This window comes from Lepidothrix coronata, unplaced genomic scaffold, assembly GCF_001604755.1.
Source record: "Lepidothrix coronata isolate B3197 unplaced genomic scaffold, Lepidothrix_coronata-1.0 Scaffold42, whole genome shotgun sequence".
NCBI classification, from domain to species: domain Eukaryota; kingdom Metazoa; phylum Chordata; class Aves; order Passeriformes; family Pipridae; genus Lepidothrix; species Lepidothrix coronata.
This window is the reverse complement of record NW_016690222.1, coordinates 3,245,123-3,263,309: the sequence shown is the minus strand read 5'-3', so window position 1 is coordinate 3,263,309 and position 18,187 is coordinate 3,245,123. Positions and strand designations below refer to the sequence as shown.

At 40.4% G+C, this 18,187-nt stretch overlaps 1 protein-coding gene across 1 annotated transcript in view; it reads right to left on the bottom strand.

Annotated features, from left to right (window-relative positions):
- Positions 1–98: 98 nt before the first annotated feature.
- The window catches only part of AGPAT4 (1-acylglycerol-3-phosphate O-acyltransferase 4), a 73,550-nt gene continuing 55,461 nt past the window's right edge, over positions 99–18,187 (bottom strand). The window contains exons 6-9 of the mRNA XM_017813702.1: positions 15,289–15,391; positions 13,123–13,198; positions 7,725–7,923; positions 99–1,436 (exon numbers count right to left, since the gene is read on the bottom strand). Coding sequence (XP_017669191.1) covers positions 1,351–1,436; positions 7,725–7,923; positions 13,123–13,198; positions 15,289–15,391 — 464 coding nt within the window. The 3' untranslated portion in view covers positions 99–1,350. The remainder of the gene's footprint in view (positions 1,437–7,724; positions 7,924–13,122; positions 13,199–15,288; positions 15,392–18,187) is intronic.

Genomic DNA, 18,187 nt, shown 5'->3' with positions numbered 1-18,187 from the left:
TTTTTTCCAGTCATAACTGCTGGTTTTTAAAAGTCCCCCCTCTTTCTTTTCCTTTTTTTTTTTGGTTTGTTTTTTTTTTTTTTTTTTTTTTGTGTGTTTTGTGGGTTTTTTTCTTGTTTTCTGTGATTCTATGAAGTTCTTCTTAGTAAGAAGATCCTTTAACTCTGAAAGTTTAAAAACAGGAGGCCTCTGCCCTGAAATCAGTACCAGGAAGGTCAGAGCAACACCATTTTCCTGAGGAGCTTGATTCTAGTTTTATTTAATTCAGAAGGGGGTCTAATCAAGTCCAGACAGATATAAAAAAACCTGAACCATATTGCTGCCCTAGGTCTTTGTCCTAGTTCCCCTCTTCTCCCCAAAAGAAAAGATAATTTAACTATTACCACAGGCTTCTATGAGGCACCAAGTAAACTAATTTATAAGAAAAGACAGACACGCAGATTAATTAGGATCACTACATTATGGGTGTGGTGCATACATTTTAATGCACACTTCGCATTGTTTCACTACACCATGCCCAGTTATTTTCTTCCCACCATTGCTAGGAAGGCCTAGAATTTTAAGTAGTGTTTAAAGCCCAAGGGAATTTTATTATGTCAGTTTTTCCAAACCATAAATGGAATTTACTCTCAGAAGAATTACAGGTTTCAGCTATCCCTCAGATGTATGGCCTCAGGAAAGAGATGGCAGTGGCTAACTTAGCTCTGCTCAGGCCACAAGGCCAAATTTTGCTCCAGGTTATGCTACTGCAAGGCTCTGATGTCTGGATGTCCAGGGTCTGGCTGAAGTTTTAAAGGGCCCCATAGTCACACTGAGGCAGTAAGTTCTAGATGTACAAAAACTCTATACTGCAGTTCTACCAGTTCAACTGAGCTGCTTCAGTCCAATACTGGTATAATCAAGCACAGCATCTTACTGTACTGTATTTAAACACTGACAGATTATGGTTGTTAAACTGTGTGATCTACACAACTATCAATTTTAATCATCTTGTAACAATCTCCTGACATTAAAGCCTGCACCTCTGGTTAGTTTCCAGGTAAAGTCTCTTCATATAAGCACGCCGGAATTTATTTTTTTTTCTTCAAAACTTAAGACACTTCATAGGAAAACAAACCAACCACACAAATGCAAACCTGTTGCGGAGAGGATATGGAGTGCATCTTTCAAGCGTGTCATCAGCCCAAACTCTCAGAGAAAAACAACAGGAGCACAAATTCGGATATGCATGGCAATTGCCCATCCTACCTCTCCTCTGATCTCACTTGAAGGACTGTGATATGCACTTAAGAGTTTTCAGCAGTTGCATTTGTTCCCTTTGGATTGAAGCAGTCTCTGAAGATCCTACTTTCATTTCTGCTTGTTTTCATTGTTGCCATAGGTGGAGCCCTTGTTAATTTCTGTAACCCCGATCATCCATCTGACACCAACAGAAGCTGCAAAATAAATACAGTTAAAAGCTGCACTGCAGGCAAGGACTGCAAGATCTGCACAGGTGAAAGAGACCAACAGTGTTCTCAGCCTTACAGCAGCACAGCATTAAAGGTAACTGCCCACACTACCCTGGGTGACCTTCAATGGGAGGTGCATTTGATGCTCCCATACCTCCACATCAAGATATTTGCTGATGGCACCTCATGAAGGAAGGCCAGACATGTCCTCTCCCACCAGCAGGGAAGAGGCTACAAGGAAGCAACATGGGTGTGAGGCACAGGCATGATATGCTCACCCCTGTTAAACCTGGACAAGGCCAGCTGTGTAATGGGATGCTTTGGGGCTGCCAGTGTTTCCTGGCTTTAGTGAGTCGAGTGATGAAGTGAACTAATGCACATGTCTGCATGCAAGTTGTGGCAGGGGAAGGGAATTCTGCTGGCTTTCAACAGCTCCTGTGCCTGGAAGAGCACAAGCAAGCACAAGGGTACTTCAGATTTTGATAAAAAAATGTAAATTGTAATGGATATGTCACAAGAGCCCGGGTTAAATTAAAAGACTTACAGCTGATTTAGTGGTAATAATTCACCATATGCAAGGATTATTTTATTTATTTGTAGCACCTAAAGTAACTAAGTTAAATGCAACTTAGCCTTAACTCCTTGCCTGACAGTTTGTTTTTTTTGTCAAGGGGCTCAGCTGCCCAAAATATTATTCCCTAAGCTTCTGCTCAGCTGCTGTACATATCCAGAACTGCCATGCTTCTTTCAGGCCTAAACCTACTTTGAAGTCACAAACACCTTCCCTCTGCTCAGAATGCTTTTTCAAAAAAAAACCAAAAAACAAAACCATCCAAACCAAACAAAAAAACCCAAGAAAGCCACAATCCTGCCCTAAAGCCTCCATATCTCTCTTTCTTTCTGACTGATGGTGAAAAGGCCCAGTACTGTGAGATGCTCTGTCTCATTCCCATCGGTCTTTACTTCTCTAAGATGACCATGGACAAATTCTTACCAGCCAAGGGACTCGTAATGGTTAAGTCAGAGCCAGAGATCACTAAGAGAATCCCAAGGCTTCATACCACTACCAGGCACCACTTGTGAACAGCAGGGCTGATACAACACCTTGTGTCCTGGCATTTGCTGCTCTTCAGCATTTGAATGGGAGAGGGCTGGCAGCTGGCAGCCATTGCTGCCCTGTGCTTTACCAGTTGCAACTTGGGATTACAATATCAGCCCCAAAAACTTCACTAGAGACTTGTGTTTTGTAGTATGACAGTAAATTGACAGTTTTTAGAGTGCAAGTGGTAACTGGACACCAGAGATGAGTCACACATGATGTGACACCACGATGGGTGGACAGTGGAAAGCTGGTCTGTCCACAGGGCTGCCCTCAGGTCTTTTGGATGCCAGGAAAGCAAGGCCCTCTCACAGGCAGAAAGCTATGCAGTGAACAGCCCAGAAAGAGAGCTGGTTCCAAGGGAGTTCACTGTCGCTCACACTCCACTGTCAATCTACGAATAGAAACACACACAACTGAAACAAGCAAACAGTTTCACTCTCACAAATAGACAAGACAAAAAGAAAACCATCTCTGACATTTAACTGGCCACGAGCTGGGGAAGAGAAGAGAAAGATTCAGCATGTAGCCTGCAGTCTGGGATCATAATAGTAAGTATGAAATCATTAGGATTTTAACCACAAGGGATAGAAACAGCATCTGGAGATGGACACAGAGCATAAATAAGAGCAGCTGTTATAGCAACCACACAGCACACTGGAGATTTCATCCAGTTCCAAGAATGCCACTGCCTGGATACAAAAAAATACCTAGTTCAGCAGTTTGGATGTCTTTTTTTGACCCACTCCTTTGTCCCTGTTAGAAGCTGCCACTGCCTTCTGTCCTCATTTCACCCTGTAGCCCTCAGGACCCTGGGGAAGGTGGGGTGCAACAGAAAGGGACTGCTCATGTTTGCCAAGCCTGTGGAAGCAAAGTGGGGGTCAGTGCTGGGGAGAATCCCTGGTTTCTCCCTGCACTACCTGCCTTATCTCACAACTCTCCTGGAGCCTCAGTGCATACCCTAGCGATACTATCCATTTAAGGATTTATTCAGTTGTTTTAAATACAACTATAGTAAGGGCAACTTTGCATGTTTTACTTCAAGAAAGAGGTAAAAGGGAGATCAAGCAGGAATTGTGCCTGAATTATTAACAGTGAGAGTTTAAATCCACCCTGAGCGTGAGGGAAGCTATCAGCTCAGGCATCCCCGCACTGCTCCACAGCAAATGGCCTAAGGTAACAGAGCTCCTGCCATCTTTTTGCCCATCATTACTCAGCATCCAAAAGATGCAGGAGGTTGCTGAGGACCTTCTCTGCCTACTGGAGCACTGGAAGCTGAGGGAGGGCTGAGCTAACACAAATCAACAGAGCCAATACTGTAATATCTTTCTTGGAATATATTTTAGCTCCAAGAAAACCACCACCTCCACACATAGTAAGTATCACATCCTTCAGCAAAACCCTAGCTCAGAGCAAAGGATTTCCACCTTTCTCTCACACCTCAGAATGTCATCTCGTCTGTTACCTTGCCTTTGTACCACACAGCAAGTGCTATAAGCAACACAGCAGGTAGGGGCATAAAAATTTCCCATATATTGTTTGCTGTACACTTGAGTTATATAGGTAATACATTGAAATTAAGATATGTACAACTAAAGGTTACACGAATGGTAGAAATTCCCACTGAATTTCCACTGAGGGCCTATCTTACATTCTATGAAGAGAAGAAACAAGCAACAATAACCCCCCAAATTTTGGGCACCAGGCTGAAAGGCCAGACTGTCTCCACCAACGAGCAGAATCAATACAGGCAGAATCCTGCACATGATTTATATCCTTTTGGAAAATTTACTATAACACTGCTGGCTTGTGCTGTCCTCACCTTCCATCCATCTCAGCCTAGGGACACCAAGAGCCTCACTGCCCAGGTCACATCATGCTCCAGCCCTTTGGTTCACACTCTGCACTTGGACACTGTCGAGTCCTCAAGGACTCACAGTTTGTACTATACAGCACACATACAACAGTTCCCACAGGATCCAAGCTGGCTAATTACTCCTTACACTTAGTTCAGATGAAACACTTCTCTTGCCTATAACTGATATGTAATTGCTGGCCCTGTGCCATCTGCCCAGATGCCATTGTGCTTTTAGCATTAAACATGTAAGAGCTGCTTCTCCCTTTAAAAGCCCAGAAAAGCCCACTCATCTTTTCCCCTTTTAACTGCTGTCGACAGCTCTATAATAAATTACTTCTAAAGCATGAAGGGTGTCCTCCTCAAGTTACCAAAACATGAAAGGCAACCCCTACTGGATTCTTTGAAGCCAAATGAGACTAGGGAAGAAGCGAGGAGGGGGAAAAAAGAAGCTGCTGTCAAATACAAATGCTGACATTTGACAGACATGCTCACCGCTTTAACACCAAAATATCAGCACCAAGTTTTAAATGGCAGTTGTGAGCTAAGTACATAAATCTCTTGCTATGTGTCCTGTGAAACTAAACCTGGTTTTCAAAAGAGACTTTTGTCTCTCAAACTCTTTGAGCGTTATCTTCTGAAGCAGGGACTGCCTTGTGTTGGTTCAAGTAGTATCACAAAGGGCTCCCAGTCCCAGACCATTAGTTAGATACAAGGACAATGAGATGATAATTGGGAAAATAAATAGCCAAACTGCTGCACAGCAAAGCAAGAGGGGATGGTATTTGCAGTATAAAGAGGAGACGTCATTTATTTAGGGCTGAAAGAGTTTGAGCTGAACCAGCAGAGCTGGTGGTTATTCATTCCTTGGATCTGAAAGTTAGGGTCTGAACATGTTCTTCAGCTGTGCTTTTGCAGCCTGGGAGCTCAATACATTCATTCTGGTAGCACACTGCTGCTGGCGTCCTCTGTTAGCTCCGGTGCTACAGAAAACCTGAGAATAAGTCCTTTAGATCATCACTGCATTCAAGAGAGGACTCACAGCAGCCTGCTTATTAACCTTTCCTTGTGGCTCAAAGCAGAAGAAAGCTAGGTGAGTAGTAAGACAGTAAAAAAAGGGGGGGGGGAAAAAAGGAACAGAACGGCATTCTTGCTGTCCATTCTCAGTAGCATCATAGCTATTTTCCTTTGCAGGTTCTTTCTCTCCCTTCCTGATAAAGACATGACCTAGGTCACTAATGGCAAAATGGTATTGGACTTAGGGTGGAGGGAGCAGGAGTGTAGTGTCACTCAACTAAATTAATAAGGGCTGAATCCAAATCCATCACAGATGCCATGGATGCCAAGCATTAAAGTATCCAGCCCTGAGGTTAAACTCCAGAGGTTAAACTCCAGAAACCCTGAATTATGGAACAATGGTCCCTCTGGAGGGTACGCAAGGCATGAAGCACTTCAGGATGGCACCCAACCACCCACCCTGCTGAGTGGAAGAACTGAATTAAGAGGAAAACGCTGAAGAAAAGATGACAAATTAAAAAAATTTTGCAATGGCTATGCTTCAGTGCACCATTAGGCCACTGTTCCACAATCCAGTATGAAACAGACTATGCCAGCATTTCTTCAAAGGCAGGACAAATGCCCTCCTGAGTTCTATTGCCAGGGATGAAGCATTTGCAATGGTGTCACACCTCATCCTACCCACTGCTGAATATCCATTTTGAATAAGAGCACAGGGGAGGGTGATCAACCTTTCTCTGCAACTGACAGGGATATGACCCTGACACCTCCCATTCCTGAGAGCACACCCTAACCACAGTGCTCACTCTACACTCCCATCCTATTCACCAGTCAGAGAAAGGGAGAGGGCAGCACTACTTGTGACTTCCAACAAGTAAGGTGGGTGAAAAAAGATGCTTCTAAGTTGTAGTCACTGCTCTGAGAAATTCTCACACATTTTTACACAAAGCATTCTCAGGGTAACAAGCACCAGCAATCTCTCCAGGTAAGGACAAGAGCACAGGATTCCCCTCTTTTTTCCTCTACCCTGCTCATGTACCAACCATTATGTTGGACATTATCCTTGCTCTTGTTTTCCTTCCTCTGGCTCAAAGCATCACGAAGTACATCTCCTGTCTGCGTGCACATACAAATTCTTCCTTCTCCACTTATCTTTATAAGAAGCCTTAACAGTAGCTGAACACAGTGTTTGTTACCGTGGGCACGTTCTGAAAAAGAATATCGTGTGCCTACCATATCAAGCTCTTCACAATGGGCAAAAGGACATTAGTTGGTTAATCATGATCAAGCTAGAACGGGACCTGCTCAAGATTCAGACTTCTAAGAATGCAAAGAAATATTGAACATTAGGAACAGTTTCCTAGGCAGAGAGGAAAGATGCACTTCTGAAACAAGCAAATGCTCCACATTTTTCTATTTCCTCTGTGTTGCTATTCTGGACACGGCTTTTTAATCCAACTCTAATATCTCTGCATTCACTTCACTCAGAGCCAGGAGGACTGTGAAGTTCTGTTTCTTTTTCAAAGGGCATTTTATACAGAAGTTAAGGTGATGAAGCCATAAATACATGCGATGGTCAGTGCAATCATAAAAAGTATTTGCTTTATAAATGTATGGTTTATCATAGAAGGGAACTTATTCTTCAAACAAGCGCCCAATCATAGACACTATTTTTCCAAACCGATCTGGTGCTTGCTTCCATGAAGGACACCAAATGACATCTCCCTCCCTTTCTATGGGCCAGCTCCTTGTTTTGTTTTCCTTCCTCCCCTTAAATAACATACTAGTTTAAATACAAACCCAGGCAATTCAGAACTACCACAGGAACTGCAGGAATTACCTGTGATAGTCTACGCCCTGTGCTACATAAGTCAGAGAAGATGGCCATAACAGGCTGTGCTTAAATCATGAGTTCATGGATTACCAGTGCATGACACAGACTGATTAGACAAAAGAATTCTCAATAGAATAAATTATCCTTAAGCCTTTCTTCTAGGCATTTAAAGTACAACCCAGCAAAGCACAACACAAGAAAAGAAAGCCTTTTGTAGGCAACCCACTGAGAAGTCACTGTTTTGATTTCTACAGAAACAGAAAATTTTGTAGGCAGCTCTTAAAAAAAATAATACAGCTATACAAAAATAAACAAAGAATCTTTTTAACCTATTCCAAGCTACAGTGGATATAATATCCACCCACAGATGGGCTGTTAACTTCACAAACCATCTTTATATTTAGCAAGCCTCAATAAATCATATCTGAAAGTCACCCAGTAAGTAATCTTTTTGTTCAGAAAACTTACCTATTATAATGACAAATGCAAAACTAGCCAGTGTCAGTGATGATCCACTGTTGATCATGTTGATGAGCAGTTTGAACAAAGGATATAGCAGCAATAAGGCCCAGAAAAGCCAGTTCAAAAGTGTCCATGGTCGATGGGGTGGTACTATAGGGACTGCTGGGTAGGTTCCTGTTCTATAATATTCTTCCTGGAATGCATCCTAGTAGAACAAAGAAGAGCAACAATTAAATCCCCATCTGCCAACAAAACTAGCCATTTCTGACTCTGATGTTCCACCTGCTCCAGGCTTGTAACCACAGGGGAAGATCAAAGACCAAGGGATGTCTGGAAAGCTTGTACTTTGAAGTCAATGAACACAGAGTCAAAAAAAAAAAAAAGAAAAAGAAACGGGGGAAAAAAAAGGAAACAGCACACTTTCTTTCTCCTGCACATAGCAGCCTGAAAAATGGCATACCTGAAGAGTATAACAAGCCCAGTAAAACAAGATGGGTGATGGGATGTACACTCCTGCAGCAATGTTGAATCTCCTGCAAGAGCCACAGCCACTGCCCAAATACTGCTGGTAAGCCAGAGAAGTGTCTGGGCTACATGCTCAGCAGCAGATCCTCTGTTCCCTAATGTTTTCTCCAACCACTGCACTGCTCTAAAACAGTACCCACAAACCAGTCAGAAAAGGTGACCAGACATAATCTTGTCCCATGCTCTGAAGAACACCACCCTCTTCTGCCTGCTTTGTCCCCCAGTCTTGTTCAGCTCATTCCCAAGAAGCTTGTGGAAGGAAGTTTGGGTGCTGATCCTCTCTAAACAGTTTACAATCTCTCACTGGTTTTGACCAAACGACTCTCCCTTTTTGTATAATATCAGGAAGATAATGGGGTGGGGGCTGTTTTTCTTCTGTTCTGTAGTGTGTGTTTTTTAAAGCACAGAAGACTTAGAATTCAGTACCTTCCTCTAGAGCCCACAGGGGTGAACAGCATTGCCATTAGTGATCTGATCAACCAAAGATATCAAAAGGGGGTGGGGTAAAAAAACCCTGCCTACTTGTTCAAAAGCAAAGATTATTAATTGGTGTTATCACATCAAACTGGTTAATTAATGAAGTCAGCATTAGACTGACATAAAAAGGAACCCTAGTTTAGTCAGAGTGAAGTCCTATACTTCTTCAAAGAAAGGATTTTTGGTTTCCAAAGCCAAGATTGTCCTAATCAACACAAGAAGTTTATTTCTACTGTGCTACAACTTTACACTTACTTACACTCCAGCTGACATAAATAATTTTTTATTTATTTAAGAGCAACTTTAGCAATTAGAAGTTGCTACCATTTTATCTATTTCAGAAGGAACATTCAGCTTTAAGAGATTACACAGTAATTAAATACTGCACTCTCTTTACTGAGGTTAGAAAAATTATGACTGTTTTACTCATGCAAGCTAGATTGTACTGAGTTCACTATAGCCAATTAATTAGTCATCTTCACCAGATCACACAGTGTATGAAGTTTTCTTTACAGTGCCTTGAGGACTTTGGTTTATAACTGCTTTAACAACACAGAGCTACTAATCATCAGTAAATTGAATTCTACCATATACAATTAGGTTCCCAAATACCAGCATTACCCAGGAAACTGAAGAATTCCTATTATTGGTATTGCCATTAGAGGGCCTGTTTCTACAGAGAGCAGGACAGGCTTGCTTAAAACAAATGCAGCAGTGTTTCCCTTCTTGGCTCGGCACAGCATTAGGGGCAGTAAAATCACTGACCACATCACAGAGAGGTTTGAGACAGATGGAAAACATACACAACAGGCTAAACAATGTGAAAGCCAACACCTCCACTATGCATTTCACACCTTTGTGAGGGAACAGCTCTTCAGTTAAGATTCCTTATGCTCAAATATATTCACTTTCCTTGCAAAAGACATCTGTGGGTTAATCTGTCTTCTAAGCTTTTGCAAGAGTGCCTATGGTACCCATCATCTCAAGTCAGCCCTTAAACACATAACGTAGCTCAAAATTTCCCAAAATCACTTCACCTACATTAAGCTCCTTTCATTTCCCTGCATACAGACTTTGTTTCCAGTTTGTAATCAATCCCATCCTCTCAAGTATTATTTTCAGACATGGAAACATGCTCCCTCTATTGGCCCCACCAAATTTAAGTTACTTCAGACAATGTGGGGGTAAATGCAGGCAACATCCATCAGGGAACATCCATCAGAGGCTAACTGGATTCTTCCTCCCAGGAGGTCTGACGACAGAGGTATGCCGCTGCCTTTTCATGAAGAAGTTCACAAAGAATGAGTATCCAAAAATATAGTCTTTGTTCCCAAACAAAACTGGAGTTCTGTACACATGCCCTCTTCAGTTATGCTTTGCTAATCCCCTAGGGCATTCCAGCATATATTTTCATACTCTGTTTTCCATGCTTCTCCTACAAGTGAGAAAAGTTAGAAGCTTGCTTTCTTTTTAATGGAAATTAAGATTCTCAAGCAGAACTTCTATTTCAGGCACTGAGGCTGCAAGGAGGTAAAAAAAGAAAACAAACGTGCAAGGGCTAGCTGAGTTGTGACTATTACACAGTACCTCTTCACACCAGGCAATAAGATCCTCAACCCAGTCCTTGTTAAAGTCAAAGGCAGCCTCTCTAGCAATGGGAGTTTAAAAAAAATAAAAGAAATAAAAGAAAAAGGCAATGTGCAACACAAATTGCACCTCTGTCATAATTTGGCGTTAATTGATGCAGTGTTAGCCATACGTGGAAGGACAAAATCCACCTCAGGTGAGGAAGAAACACATGGATACCGTGCTTACTGTAAGCCTGGAAAAGGAAGGAGAACAGTGTTTCATTTAGAAGAGCACAGTGTCATTGTTTATCTGGCAAGACTGCTCACGGCATTTGCAGCAGTTGCTAAACCAAAAAATGAAGTACTAAGTAGCAAGAACATAAACATGCCAGATTCCCAGAGAAAAGTATCTCTGATAGAGGTACATGTAAGTGAGATCAGGCAATGACATAAAAAACAACAAAACAAGCTTTTCTCAAAGATCTTCACTCCTTTACTAATGTCGATTTAATTTAAAAGAAAAAAAAGTCATAACCCTCCATGTCTACTAATTACTGATTTATTACCCATTCCAACCGCTCTGGACTCTGATCACCATGAGTGCACAGGCCTTGTCCTCAGTACCTGTGGCACTCCCCAGTCACTAAATCATGCTACTACAGCATAATTCAGCACACTGTATGTAAGCCTTGAGAAAGTACTGCAAACTTATTAAACTCACTGAGAATAAGCAAAGGCACATGTAACCATAATGCATGATAAAATAGGGTCTCTGCTTTCCAGTTGTGTGCACACCTTGTCTTGCTTTGAAACAGGAAATGAAGTGCTGCAATCAAAATAGACAAAGAAGGGGATTCATCTTACAATGAATTACTGCCCTTTGAATACAATTTGTTACATTTTATCATAAACATTTACTGACTCTGAAGACAATCTGAAACAGAATTCATTTTTAGGAACAGCACCTGGGCGGTTGCTTGTTATCTGACCTAAAAGCCAATTATCTTTTTTTAAATGCAGGGCAGAAAGATGAAACGAAACTGCATTTTTACCCTGCAGGGGGGCTTTCATCATCTCAAAACTCTTCAAGAAGTTGTCCCTGCTCTACATTCTGCCAGACTGATTTTACAAAGACATAGGCTTCAGTAAACCAGGAATGACTGCAATGAAATAAGTTTCACTAATGTAAAACAGCTGGAGAAATAGAGATGTCACCCTCAGAAAAAAATGAAAACCATCCCCAAACAAAAACCCACCTCTAATGAATCCAAAAAAATGCTACGTAACCAAAAAGGTTTTAGTGGAAAGGAAAACTAAACACACATTCCTTCCCTCCCTCCCTCCTTATTCTTAACAGGAAACTATAGATTTAACCAACCAGCAAAGCTGCCATGAAGAACAGATATGAAGGATATTATGTTATACCGTATCATATAATAGTATATAGGATAGATGTACATTCTGTTTGCATTAGAAGTAACTGAGTGTTCACCAAAGACTGAATAACAGAACAAACCTGAAGTGAACTACTGCAAACTAAGTAATAAGGGATTCAGAAAAACAATTACCATATTCTCATTTATGTTCTTGTCTTACAAATGTCTAAATGGTTCTCAGGAACATGAGAAATGGCTACAAATTCATAGCAGCAGAAAGTGGACTTTTGCAATTTTAAGCAAAAGGACCATTTGCACATATATGCCTCTAGAACGAGTACGAGCCTGTGGGTAACATCCTGCCTTTCTGCAAAGGTGCTGGGGGTCGTGTCTGAATCAGGTGTTACTGGCACAAATTACAAGAAGGGGGATCAGAGGCAAAGGTAGTAGATCTACAAGTGAGGTCTCAAGACATATTTACTTTTCTCATTCCTGTAAGCAAGCTGCTTAGAGGGGCTATGAATTAAAACAGAAACAGTCATGGCATGAAACTGAGAAAGACTAGGACATAATCAGTACAGAAATGCTAACGTGGTGTCCTGGGTAGAGCATGACAAATGGCACAGCAGAATTTTGCTGTCCCAGTGAGAGGAAACCAGAGCTATATTATATCACTTCTAAATCCAAAGCACTGCTGCATTTCAGTCTGAATACATAACTTTGATCAATGTATTGAAGGAAACTGAGCTGCCAGGCCCTCATGCCATACATACCTATGACTCCCACTGATTGAAATGGGAGTGCTGAGTGTATTCAAAAAGCACATCCCCCAACCCTTATCTCCTATATTCATTAAAAACAAAGACCAGAAGAAACAGATTCTGAAAGACTGAAGGATGCATATGAAAGCATTTGGAAATAAGAAAAAAACTCCACCAGGCATCTACAAACACACAGTCCTTATTATTCTCTCCTCATCCTATGTAATTAGGAATCTTAAACACATGCCTTCTATACACACAATGTGAAAGCAATTTATCAGCCTGTCCTATTAATACTGGATGTTTGCCTTGGTTAAAAAGACAGGGTAAAACAAGGGACAAAAATTCTAGTACACTAAAAATATCTCATTTAGCGCACAAATTACTTCTTGATTAACAAGGTGCCTTTAAGGGGAAAGAAGACAAGACAGAAGATAATTTTGATTTTTGTAGTCTTATGCAACTTTCTAGAGAAGAGTTTTAAAACTCCTCTATAAAGGCTTGTTTAAGCTTTTTTTCTGTTGCTCTTTATAAAGGCAATCATGACTGGTAGCACACGATCAGTCTGTATGCACAGAAACACCCACTCTAAGCCTCCAAAGTAGGACCACTACACACGGACACTGTAAAGGTCTACTAGCAGTATAAATAATGGAGCACTAGGGCTCACAATTGCTGCCTAGACAAAAAAACTAACCTTTTCTTGATATAGTCTGTGGAGCCAGGTAGAACATTCCTGCTCATCTTCTGGGACCTCCTCTAGTGGAATCCGCCTGCCAAAGGTAAACAAGAAAAATTCAAGAATATTAAATACTTTGGCTCCCATGAATAGCACTTGCATTATACAGACAGATTATCCATCTGACAGGAGACTTGCTACATTTTTCTCCTTTTTTTAACTTGTGGTAACAACTCCAAGATCAGCAAAGTATAGTTTGCTTCTAGAGCCACCTTCAGTTCTTAGATATATGTGGAATTTAGAAATTGAGATTTCTGAAATAGTAATGCATTGTGTTTGAGCTCACTAGAGGAACTTTCTAGATAAAGGTTTACAATTATCTGTTTCCAAACAAAGGTTCTGAATTAATGAATTTTTTAACCCACCTATGAAGTTAAAGGCTGTACTTAATCAGCTAGGCAATAGAGAGAAAAACAAACTATTCTTCTTATAACTTATGGTAAAGTTCTCTAGTGTTTCTCCATCAACATTTCCAATTCTTGTAATTTTTGTTATGTGAAGCTTGGTTGGATAATGTCCAGCAAAATGGCTCCTATTACTGAAAAATTCTCTCTTGACAAACCAAAGTTTTCATCTCATCATATGAATTTTGGTCAATAACCCTGTGACAGAAAATATCTCTTACCAACCTCATTTAAGTACACTAATGGCAATATTAAATAATTTTACTTTTTCAATGTAGGATATATTTTAATTAATATCCATTAAGAGCAGCATCAAATTAACTTCCTTCAGCACAAGAGAATAACTTCTCAGTGTCGGGACACTCCTGTTTGCAGTTAATAAATTAACAGGTGTGACACTACTGATTTGTTCCTTTGGTTAAAAAAGTCTTAAGGTGACAAACATTGCAAACTAACACAATTTAACACGGTCATCCAAATTTTGCAAAATTCCATTTAGTGCAACACCTATGGCACTTCAATAAGCAAATATGGAGGATTTTGAAGAATATCTGTGATAGTCCCCAGCTAATCGCCAAAACAAATTTAGCCATGAGGCTTACCCTGCCTGTAAGAGCTTTTCAAGAAGCTCAAAAGGACAGAAGAGTAAATAGCTACTCTGAGTTGTGAAAGGCAATTTCCATAGTCTGCCAGATTGACTCACAGCAGGCTGGAATGGTGTAAATGGAGATACAGGAAGAGGAGACGCCCCTGTGCTCCACTGGAGAAATGACCCACACAGGTAGGGCCACCTGTCCTCCATGAACTAGCCAGCCAAGCTGTGTACACCAAACACAAGGACAACCAGGCTAACCTACCAAGTGGGAGGAGGAATCAAGAGAAAGTTTCTTTTTACCCTTGAGCAAAAACAGTTCTGAAGAAATATTTTTGCAAACAGGCAGAAAAGGGGAGGAAAAAAAAAAAGGTCACCCTATTCCATTTGATGTTGGTATCCAAGATAAACCAATTGGACCAGCCCACTATAGCTCTAAAGGGGTTATGATGAACTCCTGGTCACTTGTGGTGTCACTTTTAGGCTCCTATGCTCCAACCCTAAACTATCTCATGTCCTGAGTGCCTGTAGTATGGGTGCTGCTGGTAGAACCTCACTTGGGAATCGGCTCATTCCCATTAAGATTATGGGAATCCATTGGGGTATTCATCACTTATAGAAACATTAATGAAAAGGAATCCAAGTAATGTTTTTTTCATTAAACAACCCCCTGGTAGGGAGGGAGAAGCAGGCAAATACATCAACTATACCAACAAACAGAGATAGGAACAGTCCTCAGCCTGGCCTCCACCAGAGTTGGAACTCCTGTGCCAGAGACAGGTATAAAGCAACTCCACCTGAACACTTAGATGATGTTTGATATTCTGGCCAAGGGAGTGAAAAGAGGCCCTTCTGCTGCTCCTGAGCCAAAAGACAGACAAATGAATAAAAAAATAACAAACAAAAAGTAGTGTAGACACTTATGGGTTCCCCACATATTTGCAGTCACAGAACTTTACAAGAAACCTTTCCCATCCAATAGGAGTTTTTATCTGAAGCTCTGTGAAGCCGGGTTGGTAGAGATTTGCTTTTCATCACCTACTTGAAAACATTCCCTTATCTGTCCAATTGCGACTGCAGGTACACACTCCTGTATGCTAAAAAGGAATTAAACTATGGATTACTTGCCTTACATACAAATCTGCATGATATTTTTTTCCATTTAGAACTCCCAGCAATGTTGGATTTTCATTATTTCTAAAATTCAGGGTAGAATCGTAGACTGCAGAAACTACAAAAAGAGAAACAAGTTATGTGATTACAGTAGTAATACAATGGAAATAAGCCATTATCTCTCAGACAAGGAGAATATTTAAATAGCACCACAGTTTGAGCTGTCACCAAGGTAAAAATGACAATGGAACACTCAACATGCAGGATTTAAGAAGGCCTTTCGGTGACCCTTTCAGAAACTGCACCAGCAGAATGAAAAGGTCTGCTCTACACCCTTGCCTTCTTCCCCATCAGGTACAGAATGACAGGCATACAATTACAGTTTCTGACAGACTGTACCTAGGACTTCCGAGGAGTCAATGGTTGAAAAACTGTTGTCTGTCTTGACTCACTGTGAATGATGCAACTACCCCCCTAAATAAGGGGGGAAACAACCAGGCAGATACACACTTTATAAACAATGAACAATATATACCCTTTGACTAAGAATAGGTAAAGTGTGTGTGTGTGTGTGTGTGAGACATCCTACAGCAGAAGGGCTTAATGTAACTATAAATTGCTGGGGTCAAAACCAACCCCCCTTTTATGTCCCTTATTTGATAACTCAGGAAGTTGCTATAGGGCAAAGGCAGACACAGAATGACAGACCACATCTTGTGTGAGCTGGGCTGCTGCTATGAAGACATGCAAATGTGACGCGTATAACATACAAGTTCCACTGAACAAAACTGCAGCCAAACTTTCAGTGTTGAGAAAACTGTTTCTGCAGTTCAGGACTGAGCAGTTACAGCAAAAGCATTTGCAAAGGCCAATTGCAGTTAAACCAGACAGCATTAACAAGCAGTTTCCAAAGAGAAAACATTCACTGTTAAACCACATACAGTTTTTCAAAAAAGTTTTTCTGAACACATACTTATTTTCCTGATGTCACAAAATTACCAAAGAACAATTCATTTTCCTGACACTGAAATATGTTGTGTGTCATGGTATGAGTTCTAAGACCAATGACAGCAAAGAAACTTCTCTTTTTTTGTCACGTGACTAACAAGCATTTCACCTGTAGCTTGCTGTATTTTAAGTTTCCTGCTCCAGAGTTTTGCAATAATGAATAAAAATGCATGTCATGAACCTTTATTGTGAGAGCTCTTGACCTGCCTAAGAAAGCCTTTTTTTACATAGCACAGATTTGCTCTTGGTTTTGAAACCTCTCTAGTTATAGAGAGATAAATAGGGCTTGGTCACAGCATTCAGCTCCCAGAAACTCATCACATCATTTGTCACTCCAAAACAGAATGCAAAGCACAGAACAGCTTCAGCACTGAAAGGAAATCCTGAACACAAAGGCCAAACCCCTGTCACTGCATACAGACTGCTCCTCGCACTAACAACTCCGTTCTTTTCCTACTACAGTTAGATTCTTAGCCCAAACTCAAAACTGCAACGCATAAGCTAAAATCAACTTCTAGCAGACTACTCTCTCTGTACAAGTAAGAAATTACTTTTTTTTTAATAAGTATCTGCCTCCATTTTTAAGCTTCTTAGCATAGAAGGATTTTACTAATCTACTCTAATTTACTAATCCAATGTAATTGAATGAAAACAAGAGCTCAGTTTGGTTTATTCAGGGTAAGCTTCTTAGTTTATTCTTTAATAGCATTATTCTAACGACAATAGGGATGCAATAAAGCAAAGTATGATATACAGAACACTTGTTCTTTCATTTTTTTACAAGATATCTCCATTTGAGTTTTTATATGAATTGGCTTTTGTTCGGACAAATTGGAACATGGTTCTCCTGTTCTGAAAAAAGTTTCTGCAGAGTTGGCCAGGAACATCTTTATATGCTGACAGCCTTGCACAATCTTCCTTTTCTCCAGGGAAAAAAAAAGAAATCCTATTCCAGTTTGCAACTGGTCTATAGTTTCATATTCAGTCCAGTCCCTTTTAATAACACATTGAAATCTTTTGGTGCAAAGCAGTGCCAAACCCAAGACAATGACAGCATGTGCAGGAGTAAAGAGACCTCTGTTATATCCAGATGTAACAGAAGATAACTAAAGACTTCAGCTTTTTCATTCTGAAAGTGTAGGAAAAGAACAACAATAAAAGTGTCAAAGAAAATGACTGCATGAATTTAAAATTTGCCAGAAAGCTTCCACAGCCAAAGCAGCACTAGCATGCTGTGTGAACTGGTTATCATTAAAAGTGGATTTTGTAATTATATAATTAGAACTGGACCTCTCACGACTTTCTCATCCAAAAGCTGAGGAGTCCAGAAATTTCACTTTCTAAAACAAGTAAAAAAATAACACCATACTATCTTGAAAACATTGCAACAACTGTCTCACTCTTGGGCTAATATAGGCAGCCTCAAATGAAGTTTTGCTTCATTTGTGAAATATTTTCTATGAAGAAATTATATATTAAAACCTCTTTTTCATTAAAAATCAAACACAAGTCTTTGAAAGCCGTTTCAAAGGCTCAGAACAGATCATAACTAAACCGAAAATTTTTCCAGTCAAATTGCTATTTCCTGTCAAAAAAGTCTAGGGTTTTTTTGTTTGCTTTCTAATCTCTGCACAGTTTTTTTTCATATCTTTAACTTTGTTCTCTGTACAGCATTCTGACAGAGAGCTATGTACTTAAAAAGTAAATAAAAAAGATTTAATTTCTTAACTTCAACCTAAAAGAAAAATAAATCTTCAGATTACGCATCTAGAGAGGATTCTTCTTACTTAACTGTACTCTTGAATTTCACGCATTATTTTGTAGCCATGGAGGATCATGCCAAAATTATGGTGGATCATCTGACAAATCAACCTACAGGGAATGAGTAGACCTACATGCACCTTCA